Source organism: Bubalus bubalis, chromosome 17, assembly GCF_019923935.1.
Source record: "Bubalus bubalis isolate 160015118507 breed Murrah chromosome 17, NDDB_SH_1, whole genome shotgun sequence".
NCBI classification, from domain to species: domain Eukaryota; kingdom Metazoa; phylum Chordata; class Mammalia; order Artiodactyla; family Bovidae; genus Bubalus; species Bubalus bubalis.
The window spans coordinates 18,273,138-18,287,050 of record NC_059173.1 but is presented as its reverse complement, the minus strand read 5'-3'; the positions used below and the strand labels follow the sequence as shown (position 1 = coordinate 18,287,050).

General features: G+C 36.4%; 1 protein-coding gene across 4 annotated transcripts in view; it reads left to right on the top strand.

Annotated features, from left to right (window-relative positions):
• The window catches only part of RAD9B (RAD9 checkpoint clamp component B), a 28,608-nt gene that overhangs the window by 11,103 nt on the left and 3,592 nt on the right, over nucleotides 1–13,913 (top strand). For all 4 annotated transcript variants that reach the window (XM_025267635.3, XM_025267633.3, XM_025267634.3 and 1 more), the window contains 6 exons: nucleotides 598–697; nucleotides 3,094–3,200; nucleotides 7,032–7,138; nucleotides 7,225–7,289; nucleotides 7,817–7,939; nucleotides 9,135–9,405. In XM_025267635.3, coding sequence (XP_025123420.3) covers nucleotides 598–697; nucleotides 3,094–3,200; nucleotides 7,032–7,138; nucleotides 7,225–7,289; nucleotides 7,817–7,939; nucleotides 9,135–9,405 — 773 coding nt within the window. The remainder of the gene's footprint in view (nucleotides 1–597; nucleotides 698–3,093; nucleotides 3,201–7,031; nucleotides 7,139–7,224; nucleotides 7,290–7,816; nucleotides 7,940–9,134; nucleotides 9,406–13,913) is intronic.

Below are 13,913 nucleotides of genomic sequence, written 5' to 3'. Positions count from 1 at the left end.
ATTCTGACTGTACTTGTTAAAACAGCTTAGCCTTGAAGTCATTTAACCAAGCTCAAGCTATAGCTTCCTCTTCTGAGATTAAGTACCTACCCCATAGAAATATTGAGAGGGTCAGAGATATGCCTGTGCAATGAACACTGTAGTTGTGGGTACACTGGACCATAGCCATCACTGCTCCATACTCCTCTCATCCTCTCAGAGGGAAAGAACACACAGATTCAATGCTCAGGTTTTATGTTCAAAGGTCCCATCCAGAAATAGCAGCCTTGGTTGAAAAATTCTGGAAGAGAATCATAGATATATGATTGGTAGTGGGCCATTACCATTTTACACACAATTTAAGAAGTTACCCATATTTCAAAAGAATGTGGGAACTCTGCTGCCTGTTTGGAGGGTGTGACGTGTTACATGGTGTCCACTAGGGAGCGATAAACACATTCATTTACGGTTAGTGTTTCTTGTAACCTATGTGCATCTGCTAGATATTAAATATTACTTTAATTGTATCATTTTAATCTGAACTTAAAAGTGTAAAAGTCTTTAAAAATTTTAATTTTGCACTTAAAATTATTAATGGATTGCTTTATTATTTTTAAGGTATTAAAAAGATTCATAATGTGTGTTTTCAAGAAAGTCGGCCTTTGCAAGCTATTTTTCAAAAGAATATGTGTGCTAATACACTAGTGATTCAACCAAGGTAATGAGTTCTCTGTTGTTTTTTTCCTGAATATAGTATGGTCACAGAGTAAAGAATTAATGCCCTAGAACTTTTAAATCAAGTACATTTTTTAAAGTTAACATTAGACTTGGAGAAATCACCTTATAGGATCAAGAGGAAACCTGAAGAAAGATAATAGTAGATAATAACTGCCTAATGGTAGAAATAATAATTTATTGGCCAAGAGAGTTCTAGAAATATCCCATCGGTGGCTTGCTACATCAAGTGGTATTAAGAGAAAAATATATTATTTGACAACACTTTGCATTCATATGATGCTTTCTATAAGACACTGTGTGTCTCAAAACAGGCAGCACGAGGAAATCATAACAGATTTTATGTGATTGATTTTATCCCTGTTTGTTTGTTTTTTCCTAGAAAATGAGTGAGATATATTTGTCAGTGAGGGGGAATTCAATTTTTCAATTAAACCGTAGCATTAAACATTAATTATTTTGTAAGCCAAAAGATATTTTACCCTTCAGTTTAGTTCAGTTCAGTCGCTCAGTCGTGTCCAACTCTTTGTGACCCCATGAACCGCAGCACGCCAGGCCTCCCTGTCCATCACCAACTCCCGGAGTTCACTCAAACTCACATCCATCGAGTCGGTGATGCCATCCATCCATCTCATCCTCTGTCGTCCCCTTCTCCTCCTGCCCCCCATCCCTCCCAGCATCAGAGTCTTTTCCAATGAGTCAACTCTTCACATGAGGTGGCCAAAGTACTGGAGTTTCAGCTTTAGCATCATTCCTTCCAAAGAACACCCAGGGCTGATCTCCTTTAGAATGGACTGGTTGGGTCTCCTTGCAGTCCAAGGGACTCTCAAGAGTCTTCTCCAACACTACAGTTCAAAAGCATCACCCTTACTGTTTTTTAAATTACAAAAGAAATACATACTCCTTGCAATGCATCTAAAATTTATAGAAAAGTGCAAAGATGAAAAATGAAAGTCTTTCTCCTCTACTTACCCCATATATTGCACTTGGCAGGCGTAACATCTGTTAACGATTTGGTGTATATCTTTTTACATCTTCTATTTATAGTCAGTTTGTCTATAACTTTCCCTCCCCTTTATCTATGGATACCTTTTTCTCTTTCAAAATTGTATCACATACTTTGTCGTTTAGTTGCTAAGCTGTGTCCAGTTCTTTTGCAACCCCATAGACTGTAGCCCACCACGCTCCTCTGTCCATGGGATTTTCCAGGCAAGAATACTGCAATGGAGTGCCATTTCCTTCTCCAGTGGATCTTGCTGACCCAGGGATTGAACCCACATCTCTTGCACTAATAGGCAGATTCTTTACCACTGAGCCACTTGGGAAGCCCACAACACATATTGAGTCCTGGAAATGAAACTGCTGGGTCAAAGGCTTACACAAATTTTAAATTTGCATACATATGGACTAGCAAATTGCTATCTGAAAAGTTTGTGCCAATTTACATTCCTACCAAAAGTGTAGGAGAATCCTTCCAAGTAAAGGATTATGATTAATCTTCAAAAATTTTACCAACCTGTTTGGTAGAAAATGGCATTTTAGTTGTTCTTTACTATGTCTATTTTATTACTAGGGAGCTTGAGCATCTTTTTACATTTATTAGAAGTTTGTATTTTTCTTTTTTGAATTGCACATTCATGTTGTCATTTTTTTGTATCAGCTTGTTTGATATCTTGTACCTCTCCCTTAACACTGGAAAAGGTCCCAGATTAATTTGGTAGGTGTTCCTGACATTTTGGCATTGAGAAACACTGCTAATCTAAGGTCTAGCATCAGGTTAACACCAACATTACAGAAATTCTAAGAATCTCATTTTTATCTAACCTCACTTGAATTTAAAAAATAAACCAGAACTTTTAATTCAATAATAAAAAGATAAATAACCTAACTAAAAAAAATGGGCAAAGGATTTGAATGGATATTTTTCCGAAGAATATACGCAAATGGCCAACAAGCACACGAAAAGATGATCAACATCATTAGTCCTTAGGGAAATGCAAACCATACAGCTTTAAATCTGTGAATTGTGTAGAATATGAATTGTATCTGAATGAAGGTGTTTTTAAAAAGGGAACCCAGGATGAACGGGCATTTGGGATGTCAGGACAACCTGGACCAGGGATTGAACCCAGGCCCTGGCAGTGAAAGCATGAGTCCTAACCACTGGAACACCCTGGAATTTCCAATGGTGTAGTTTTAAGATATACGAAAAATATAGCACGTCACGTGGAAGAATAGAGATAAGTCTTTGGGGTCGATTTTTCTAAAATTCAGGACAGTTCAACTATTTATTTCCAGATTAAAGATTTGAGTTCCATTTCATAAGATAATTTATTTCTGTTCTTCAAATAGTGTAATATTATTCATTGCATTTTATAGGGTGCTTGCTGAGGCAATTGTTCTTTTTACATCGAGTCAAGAGGAAGTTACTCTTGCTGTTACTCCACTGAAGGTTTGCATTAAGAGTTCTAATGAGGAATCAATGGGTAAGGATTATATCTGTCACTGTGCTTTGATGGAATATTACTTCCTGGCTTTCCTGATTACTCTATGGTTATACAGTAAATATTACTGGCATAATATTTATTCTTTACTAAAAGGCAGTAAAAGTAAAACATAGAAAGATCATCAAAATTTTCAAGAGACCAAAGAATTTTGTCAACCAGTAATTAAAATACTTGGCTTTGAAATTCAGATTGTTTTAAAATTAGAATGGTTACTGAGAAAAATATTTTTTCAGTTAAAATTTTAAGGTCTATTTCTTATCCTTTGTATTTAGCATAAAGGAAGGGAAGAGGCCAGCCATCCAATTGAGATGATATTTGACCACATAAAAAGAAAAATTAACTTTAAGTTAGAAATGTAAGATATTCCAGATGGCAAATATGTAGGGCAGAAAATGTGAATATTTCTTTAGTTCACTCTTCCAAGAATTATCCAGATGGAATGGAGACACTATGGCATAATTAAATCTAGAGTTTTGCTGTTAAGGAAATTTGCTAGGGTATTTTTGGCATAAGCTGTTTGAGATTCTTTGACCTTGGATAATATTTGCGGGATGATAGCAGTAAAGAGTCCGACATGACTGAGGGACTTCACTTTCACTTTTCACTTTCATGCATTGGAGAAGGAAATGGCAACTCACTCCAGTGTTCTTGCCTGGAGAATCCCAGGGATGGGGGAGCCTGGCAGGCTGCCATCTCTGGGGTCGCACAGAGTGGGACACGACTGAAGCAACTTAGCAGCAGCAGCAGCAGCAAAAAAAGAATATTAAGGTAGAAACATTATTTGAAAGGTGGCGGATTCATGTTGATGTATGGCAAAACCAATACAATATTGTAAAGTAATTAACCTCCAATTAAAATAAATAAATTTATATTTTAAAAAAGTAAAAAAAATAAAATAAACACTGAAAAAAAATAAAGAAAGTGAAAAACCAGTATAACTAGTGCTTAAGGTGGGTCAGGTAACTTTGTAGTGTTTAGTTTTTGCCAGATGCTGTTCTAAATGGTTTACATTTGTGAATCCATTTGATCTTTGTAACAACTCTGTGATGTAGCTACTATTAGTATCCTCATTTTCCATATGAACAATATGAAGCACAGAGAAACTAAGTGACTTGCTGCTGTCTCACAGTTAATAAGTGGTGGATTATGATCTGAATAGAGGCTGTCAGGTTCCAGGGCTTAGGCTCATTACCACCGTGCTCTTGTTGCTTCTCTCGTCTCATCTAGTATTCTTTTTTGGCACTTAGAAGTGCATGATCTGGAAAGTATATGCGTGGCTAGTGAGAGGGTCTGTTTTATATTCATAATGCCATCTCTGAATAAAGATGGCCATTTAGTAACCAGGAGATGCTATCCCTTGTGAGTAGCTTTCTAATGAGTAGTTATAGTTATGCTTGGCTGGGGACCCAGTTGTTTAATTTTATTATTGCACCTACTCTATTGCCAGCCCACTGGGAGTGACATGAGCCTTCTTTTCTTAATTTATTTTTTAAAATATTCTTTTTTTGTATTCTTTTCCATCATGGTTTATTATAGGATATTGAATACAGTTACCTGTGCTATACAGTAGAGCCGGGGCTGGACCGTGCCACCTGCCGGGGTCCAGCCCCGGCTCAGTAGGACATGCTTATCCACTTTACGTCTAATAGTTTGATCAGCTAATCCCAAACTCCCAGTCCAACCCTCCCTTGCCCTCCCCCTCCCCCATGGCAACCACAAGTCGTGACATGAGCCTTCTTGATTGAGATGAAGGTATTTGTAAGGTATTGTTTGGTCCTTTAAAAATATAAATACTAGGAGAACAAAGGAGAAATCCTTTGTTCTTATGCTTAAATAATTCATGTTCATTGAAGAAAATTAAAAACACACAAACAGCACATAAAGTCACCTGGAATCCTCCTATCTGGAGAAAAGCACTTAATATAGAAAAGCACTTTTCTATATCTTATATCTGAGAACAGGAGATTGGTTTAATTGGTGAAATACAATGAAGCTATTATTAAAAGTAGTCTTGGGAGTTCCCTGGTGGCCTAGCAGGATTCTAGGCCTTTACTGCCATGGGCCTGGGTTTAGTCCCTGGTTGGAGAACTAAGATCCTGCAAGCCATGCTGCACAGCCAAAAAAAAAAAAAGTCTTGTTTGTGTGTATGTATACATTTCTTTCTCTATGGGTATGTATATCAAAGATGTTTATTGAAGTTAATATTGTAGTGGAAAACACAAAACACCAACACACACAAATAATTTGGAAAAGGTACTTATTGACATAAGGGACTGAGCTTCCCTCATAGCTCAGTTGGTAAAGAATCCACCTGCAATGCAGGAGACTCCAGTTTGATTCCTGGGTTGGGAAGATCTTCTGGAGAAGGGAAAGGCTACCCACTCCAGTGTTCTGGCCTGGAGAATTCCATGGACTATACAGTCTATGGGGTCTCAAAAGAGTTGGACACGACTGAGCAACTTTCAGTTATTGACGTGGAAATATAGCCAGGATATATTATTGAATAGATTATAAAATGGTATGCATAGTATGATTGTATTTTCATTTTTAAAATGCACATGAAATTTTAATAAAAGAGAACAAAATTCACCTGTTATTGTCTGTCTTTTGGATTATAGCCATTCTAGTGACTTCACTTTCACTTTTCACTTTCATGCATTGGAGAAGGAAATGGCAACCCACTCCAGCGTTCTTGCCTGGAGAATCCCAGGGATGGGGGAGCCTGGTGGGCTGCCGTCTGTGGGGTCACACAGAGTTGGACACGACTGAAGTGACTTAGCAGCAGCAGCAGCAGTGGGTATAAAGTGTTGTCTCATTGTGCTTTTGATTTTCATTCCTCTAGTAACTAATGATGTTGAGTATCTTTTTGTGTGTGCTTATTGTTTATTTGTATATTTTCTTTGGAGAAATGTCTGTTCATATCCCTTGTTTATTTTTCACTTGAGTTATTTGTCTTTATTGTTCTGAATACTAGCCCCTTATCATATGTGCCATGCTGTGCTAAGTCACTTCAGTCAACTCTGTACGACCCTATGGGCCATAGCCTGCCAGGTTCCTCTGTCCGTGGGATTCTCCCAGCAAGAATACTGGAGTGGATTGCTATGCCCTCCTCCAGGGGATCTTCCCAAGCTAGGGATCAAACCTGTGTCTCTTATGTCTCCTGCATTGGTAGGCGGGTTCTTTACCACTAGCACCACCTGGGAAGCCCCCCTTATCATATATATATGATTTCAAATATTTTCTCCCATTCTGTGAAGTTGATTTTTACTTTCCATTTTTTTCTTTTTTGGCCACCCCTCCCAGCTTGTGGGATAGAGGAAGTGGAGATGGCAGTCTCTTAGTGCCTGGGCCCAGACCAGAAACTAGCACTAGATGACTCCACCACATACTATTAGTGAGAGTAGACAGAAAGCCCACTCACCCCAAGGGGAAGGGACACAGGTATAGACCCTACCACTCAATGAAGAAATGTCAAAGAACTTGTGGCTATTTTTAACCTACAATTTATGGTTATATTTACTTTTCTTTTTTAAAAAATATTTATTTATTTGGCTGCACTGGGTCTTAATTGCAGGATCTTCCATTTTTGTTGAGCTGTGTGGGATCTTTAGTTGCAGCAGGGAAGCTCTCAGTTACGAAATGTGGGATCTCGTTCCCTGACCAGGTATTGAACCCCAGCCCCCTGCATTAGGAGTAAGGAGTCTTAGCCACTGGACCACCAGGGAAGTCCCTGACTATATTTTCTTATTAAAATTTCACAAATACCTACAGAATTGATGTTATTCTTTATTTTCCTATAATATTGAACAGACCTGACCGATTCTGTATACAGTGAGATGTTTGTTGGTCCAGATGAGTTTGACTTCTTTCAAGTTGGAATTGACACTGAAATAACATTTTGCTTCAAAGAACTGAAGGTAAAACCAAAAGTAGTGTCCAGTTGGAATTATCAGTGGCAGTTTTTAATAAAGATTTCACATTTTTCCCCTTCTTTTCTTTTCAGGGAGTGCTGACATTTTCAGAAGCTATACATGCTCCTATAGCCATTCATTTTGACTTGCCTGGGAAGTAGGTCTTTGGGACATTTCTGAGTTTATTTCTTTTTCTTTTGTTGTATACTAATAAATAAAACCCTTTGGGTCACGTTGAAATTAATTCACACCTCAGGAATTCCTTAACTTTACTAGCAACACTTATCAAACTAAAATTTTGAAAGATGTTATAACCTAGTGTTCTTTTGATTGGTGACTTGATTTAGAAAAATACATTATTTTGCAGAGCGAAAACATTTATAAACTTGATATACTGAATAAATTGCCTAATTAGAAAATTATATATGCCTTAAACAAGTTAAATCTCTATGAAACTATGGTATGTTATACTTCAGAACTAAAATTTCAAAGAGATTGGGTTAGGATGTGATGATTTTTAAGGGCTCTTTTAAGTCTAAGGACTATCTCAATTTGTGAAAAAACGAATAAGACTTCTACTTTTACTGTTTCTTTTTACTCCAAAATCAGGTATCATTTTCTAATGTTTTCTCAGTGTCCATCAGAAAATGAGTGTGGTTTTTGCTCTGGTTTTGCCTTTTTTAGACCCATGGCTTTAAGTATTGACGATATGTTATTGGAAGCCAACTTTATTTTGGCTACATTAGCTGATGAGCCAAGTAGAGCATCTTCTCTACAAACACTATGTCTTTCACAAAAACAAAAAAGGTAAGGCTGTGTTTTTAATGTCTTTATTGGTTTGGATAAAGCTACTGCAATCTTATTCTGCAATAATTCAATGGCATTCATTTAGGAAACAACTGAGAAGGAAAACATTAAAAGATCTGAAATTTTAACTGAATCAGGAAGAGCTCCAGGAAGACCTAACTGTAACATAGAAATATCACCCATCTTTCACTTGGGTGAAAAGATACTTGCTTTTTTCTCTTGTGATCACAGTTTAACAGAACTGTCTGGTTTATCTTTGTCATTACCTAAAACTCATTTGTGATTTCAGTGGCTGTTTTTTAGGAGTGATAATAGTGTTAAGTTTCACAGGAAGGTTTGTATTCATTACCCAGAGCTCTCTTTCTTAGACATATGGACAGGCAGCCATTGTTTTTCTTTCTTTTTTTCCCTTTTGTCTCTCTCTTTTGTTTTTTTTTAAATTTTGGCTGCACTGCATGGCTTGCAGGATCTCAGTTCCCTGTCCAGGGACTGAACCTAGGCCACAGCAGTGAAAGTGTAATGTCCTCACCACTGGCCTGCCAGGGAACTCCCCCTTTTGCCTCTTAACTTTTTTTTTTTTTTGGTGGAGGCTACTTCATAGTAAAAATAACAAATTTCTATGGGAAATTAGGAAAATGCAGTAAAGTACAAAGAATAAAGTGAAAACACCCACAATTTTACCAGCTAACGATAGCCACTGTTAATGTTTGGCACACTGTGTTGTGTTTCAGACTTTTAATTTTGCACATATTTACATTTTAAAACAAGATTGGCTCATATAGCATATGTAGTTTTGTATCCTGTTTTTTTCCCACAAAATATTATATTGTGAACATTTTCTAATATTGCTGATAATGACTTAGAAACATGCTTTTTAATGATTCTATACAATTTTATCATACAGATGTATTGTAATTTATTTGACTTTTTTTTTTTTCCTACCTATGCCCTTCTACTGTGTTATCAGACTGTCTCCTGCACACTTGAGTTGCTTTACTGAAAAATTTGAATCTGCAAGAGAATTTCTAAATAATCATATATGTGAATCTTAATTTCAAACAATTAGTTTGATGTTTTTTCAATATATTCCCTAAACTGGTGTTATCATTGTCATTTCATGTTGCTCCTTTAGTTATATACAAATATATATTTCAAAGTAAACAGTTCATTCATTTAATCTCTATTAATACCTCAGGTCAGAGCCGATACATTCAAATTCAAAGGCTGGTAAAAATGTAACCAGCAAGGTCCCAGAGTATATCTCAAGAAAAGTAGAACCCAAAAGGCTATATTCTGATGAGACTCCCACGAACATTTCTACATTGGAAAATTGTGGCAGCCCTTTAATGAAAAGAGCGAACAAAGACATTACTGAAGTACCCGAAAGCGATGGAAATATTAGTGAAGTACCAGAAAGCAGTATCAGCGACACGGAAGACGTGCCAGGGTCTCCATGTCTCAGGAAGGTAAAGGAACAACAACACTGAGACATAACTAAGCCAAGGTCAAGAGTTCTTGCTGTCCATCTCCCTTGTCAATCTCCCTGCCTCAGCCCACCCCCAATGTCCTGGAAATTAATTTCCTTATTTTTTGATGGGGAGAGCTGAAGCCGGTCTGAGATGGAGAAAAGGCTGATTTATACAATGTCAATACAAAACAAATTGTTCATTGAGTAATTCTAACAAAGTATGTTTAGAGATTTGAGTCACTTTTTTTAAAGAACAAATTATGATTGTTTATAGCATATTATCTTTGCATACAAATATTGATAATATGCCTAAGTCATATACTTTGTTTTCTAAAATAAGTGTCCTAATTTTCAAGTTTGGTCAAGAAATCTCTTATTCATGGTAGCACAGATATAAATTTCATCACAAGAAACATCACAAATTTCTTTGTAGTAGAGTCCCAGTTAATAACATTATTGTAATACCAATATTTTGCTATTATAGATGGATGATAAACTCTACAAAATGCTATAATGTTAAACCTTATGTCATCTACTGAACTGAAGATAAACATAATTTATTAGAAGTATCTTAAATAATGATAGTCCCCATTTTATATGTTTACATTAATGTTTTATTCAAGCTTGTTTTGCTGTTGTTATTATTGGTTTGGAAATATGAGTTTCTTAGAGTTAGAAATTTGAAAGAAGAAATAATATTGCTAGAAGTTACTACTTACTTCTCACTAGTCCTTTTCAGAATTGATAGCAATTAGCAAAATGGACCAATTTAAGTTGCATTTCCAAAGTGTCATTAGGATAGCAGTCAGTTTTTTTTTTTTTTTTGGCAGTCAGTTTTTTACTAAGAGAGAGCAGGGAGCTGACACTTGCCATGTTACATACCCCTGTGAATTTTACATTTTTGACTTTATTTCATTTTTAAGTCACAATATCCACTGCTACTGGGCTTTCCTGGTGGCTCAGTGGTGAAGAATCTGCCTGCCAGTGTAGGAGATGCAGGTTTGATTCTTGGGTCAGGAAGATCCCCTGGAAAAGGATAATGGCAACCTACTCCAATATTCTTGCCTCAGAAATCCCGTGGACAGAGGAACCTGGCCAGCTACAATCCACGGGGTTGCAAAGAGTCAAATACGACTGAGCAATTAAATAATGACAATGCTGTAATAAAGACTTCTAGGATCGTAAAATTGGACAGTAAACTCCACTTATTATTCAGTTTGATCCCATAAGTGTTTATTGAATACCTGTTATATGCCCAGTACTTATGGCAATTTTCTCTTCTTGTTAATTACTAACTTGGCCATAAAAGAAAACTAAAATGTGTCTTTTCATTATGCAAAAACATTTTCCCCATCCTGTTTTTTGGTCACACATATTGTGCTTACTTTTATTTTTTTTACAGACAACAACAGGAACACATTTCCCTGCTGCTTCATCTCCCTGAAATTCACTAAGATTGCCAATTTCCTCACTAGGGAAAGTGACATTTAGAGCTGTAAGCTCCACAAGTTTCATTACAGCACTCTCTTCTTTTCTATCATGTCACTTACATCCTAAATTCTAAAAAGAAAACTCTACTTTGGAAGGGAAGTTTTTGCCTTAACTCCTGCAGAAATGAGATTACATTATGGGTAAATGATTTAGACCCTTATCATCTATCTGAACTACTGGGAGCCTTCTGATTGGCCTCCATACCTCCATTCTTCTCCATTCTTGTTTTCCTCCACACTGTACTAAAAGATTGTGTTTGGACCTTACAATGAGGTATAGGGCTCCTGGGTTGGCGCCTCTGTCTTGCCACTTGTGTGATTTGGGCAAGTTACATATCTTTGCTTCAGTTTTCTTTCTGTTAGTAAAATGAGGATAATAATGATGAATTGTTGTGAAATTGAATTGTTGTGAAAATTAATTGAGCTAATAGATGGAGCTGGCAGATGGTCATTGCTCAGCATCACTCTCCTGCTTTTAAATCTCTTGGATTGTCCACTTTTCCCATGGAATTTCACTTAAACTCCTTGAAATGGCATTAGGGGACTTTCCCTAGAGTATTTAATATAATCTTCTCATTTCCTCCTCTGAGGTCCAGTTCTAGTCCTTCAGACTATGTTTTAATGTCTGGTAGATTTAGTATCCCTTTGTAGATTTTGTCAGTTTTTTTCCTGGTTATTCCTGAGTATACATTTTTTATTTGAACTTTAATATCAACATATCCAACTCCATAAAAAAAATCTATTGGTGTTTTTTTTTTATTAGGATTTCCTTAAATTTCTGTTAACTTGAGGCTGTTAAGTGACATCTTTATGATGTTGAGTCAATCTGTCTATAAACACAGGCAATGTATTTCCCTTTATTCTGGTCTACTTTTGTGTCTTTCAGCCGTGTTTTAAAATGTTTCTCATACATTTACACATTTATTATTAAGCTTATTCCTAAATAATTAACCTGTTATATTGCTATTGTGAATGGATGTTATGTTTTCTGTTTTCTCACTGCCTTTTATGTATATGAAGGCTATTGTTTTTTGTGTTACTTTTATATCATACTACCCTGCTGACTAATGTTATTATTTCCATTCGTTTTATCACTGATTCTCTCAGGGTTTTTAGACATACTTACTATATGTCACTTTATTATATACCAATAGTTTCATTTCTTCTTTAATGCCTCCAACTGACTCTCTTGTTCAGTTGCATTAGCACATAACCTCTAGTACAACATTTGGAGTGGAGAGAATGGGCCTGCTTGCTTAGTTCCTGATCTTAATGGAAACGTTGTGCATATACTTTTGTGTTCTACTTTTGCTCATATTATTGCACCTACATTTCAGGGTAGTAGTATTCCTCTTTTCACTGTTCAAACTCCTACCCACCTTCAAAGCCCAACTCAAATGATACATCTCCTTCTGAAGTCTTCTCATTCTACTCATTTTTACTGTCACATAATAACTTGGTAGATATGCTTGTTACTCCACTAGGTAGATTGTGAGTTCATCAAGGGCAGACCTGAGTCTTATTCATCTCTGTATTCTTAGTGCATAAGCCAGTAGTTGGCAGACCTCCAGACCTGGTTTGGGATAGCCTGAGAAAATTTTAAAAATCCCTCCAATAGTATCACAAAATTCCAAAATGAAACCAATTTTTAAATTCACCTTATTAAAAAAACAAATATATGGTAGTATTCTACTTTGGGGAAGGGGGTTTTCAAAATTAAACTATTGTAGAGGAGTATTGGGCTTCCCTGATAGCTCAGCTGGTAAAGAATCTGGCTGCAATGCAGGAGACCCTGGTTTGATCCCTGGGTTGGGAAGATCCTCTGGAGGAGGGCATGGCAACCAATTCCAGTATTCTTGCCCAGAGAAGTCCATGGACAGCAGAGCCTGGCAGGCTACAGTCCATAGGGTTGCAAAGAGTCAAACATGACTGAGTGACTAAGCACAGCACAGAGAAATATTACTGTATTCTAAATAATGACCAATATTTTTTCCAATGTGGATTTTCAGTAAGTTTAATCAAGAAGTTGTACACACATACACACACACAAGAAGTTATACACAGCTCTCAGGGACACCAAAATGAGGAAAAATATCTAGAATTGTTATCTTTTTTTACTGAAGTATGATTGACCTACAACACTATGTAAATTCTATGTGCATAACATAATGATTCAGTATTGCCACACATTACAAAATGATCACGATAACAGAAATTTAGAGTGGTTTTCAAAGACCAAAGTCCCATAAAAGTTATGATAATATTGTTGACTATTTCTTCATGCTGTACATTTCATCCACATGACTCATTTATGTTGTAACTGGAATTTGTACCTCTTAATCTCCCTCACCTGGTTCACTCATCCCCCCACACCTCCCCGCTCTGGCAGCCACCTGTTTGTTCTCTGTATCTATGAGTCTCTTTCTGTTTCCTTATGTTTGTTCACTTGTTTTGCTTTTTAGATTCCATATATAAGTGAAATCTTATAGTGTTTGTCTTTCTGTGACTTATTTTCCTTAGTATAACACCTTGTAAGTTCATTGATTTTGTTATAAATGGTAAGACTTTTATTCTTTTTTGTGGCTGAGTAATATTCCTTTGTATATACGCACTGCATCTTCTTTATCCATTCATCTATTGATGGACACAGGTCACTTCTATATCTTGCTATTTTAAATAATGCTGCAAAGAATATAGGGGCTCAGATACTTTTTTGTGTTAGTGTTTTTATTTTTTTCAGAAAAATAGCAGGAGTGGAATTGCTGGATTGTAGAGCAGTTCTATTTTTAAGAAAACATGTATACTGTTAAATTTTTCTATAAAAATGCACCTTCTTACTCAATTCATACAGAACTTGGACTCCAAGTTACATAGCTATTCACAGACTTTCTGCATTAGAAGACTATTAGATACTAGGGAAGGGCTTGATCATCCAGCCATGAACGATTTAGAGGCTGAAGAGTAGGTGGGGACAAGAGGGGGTAGCAAATGACATTTGACCTTAAGTCAATGGCAA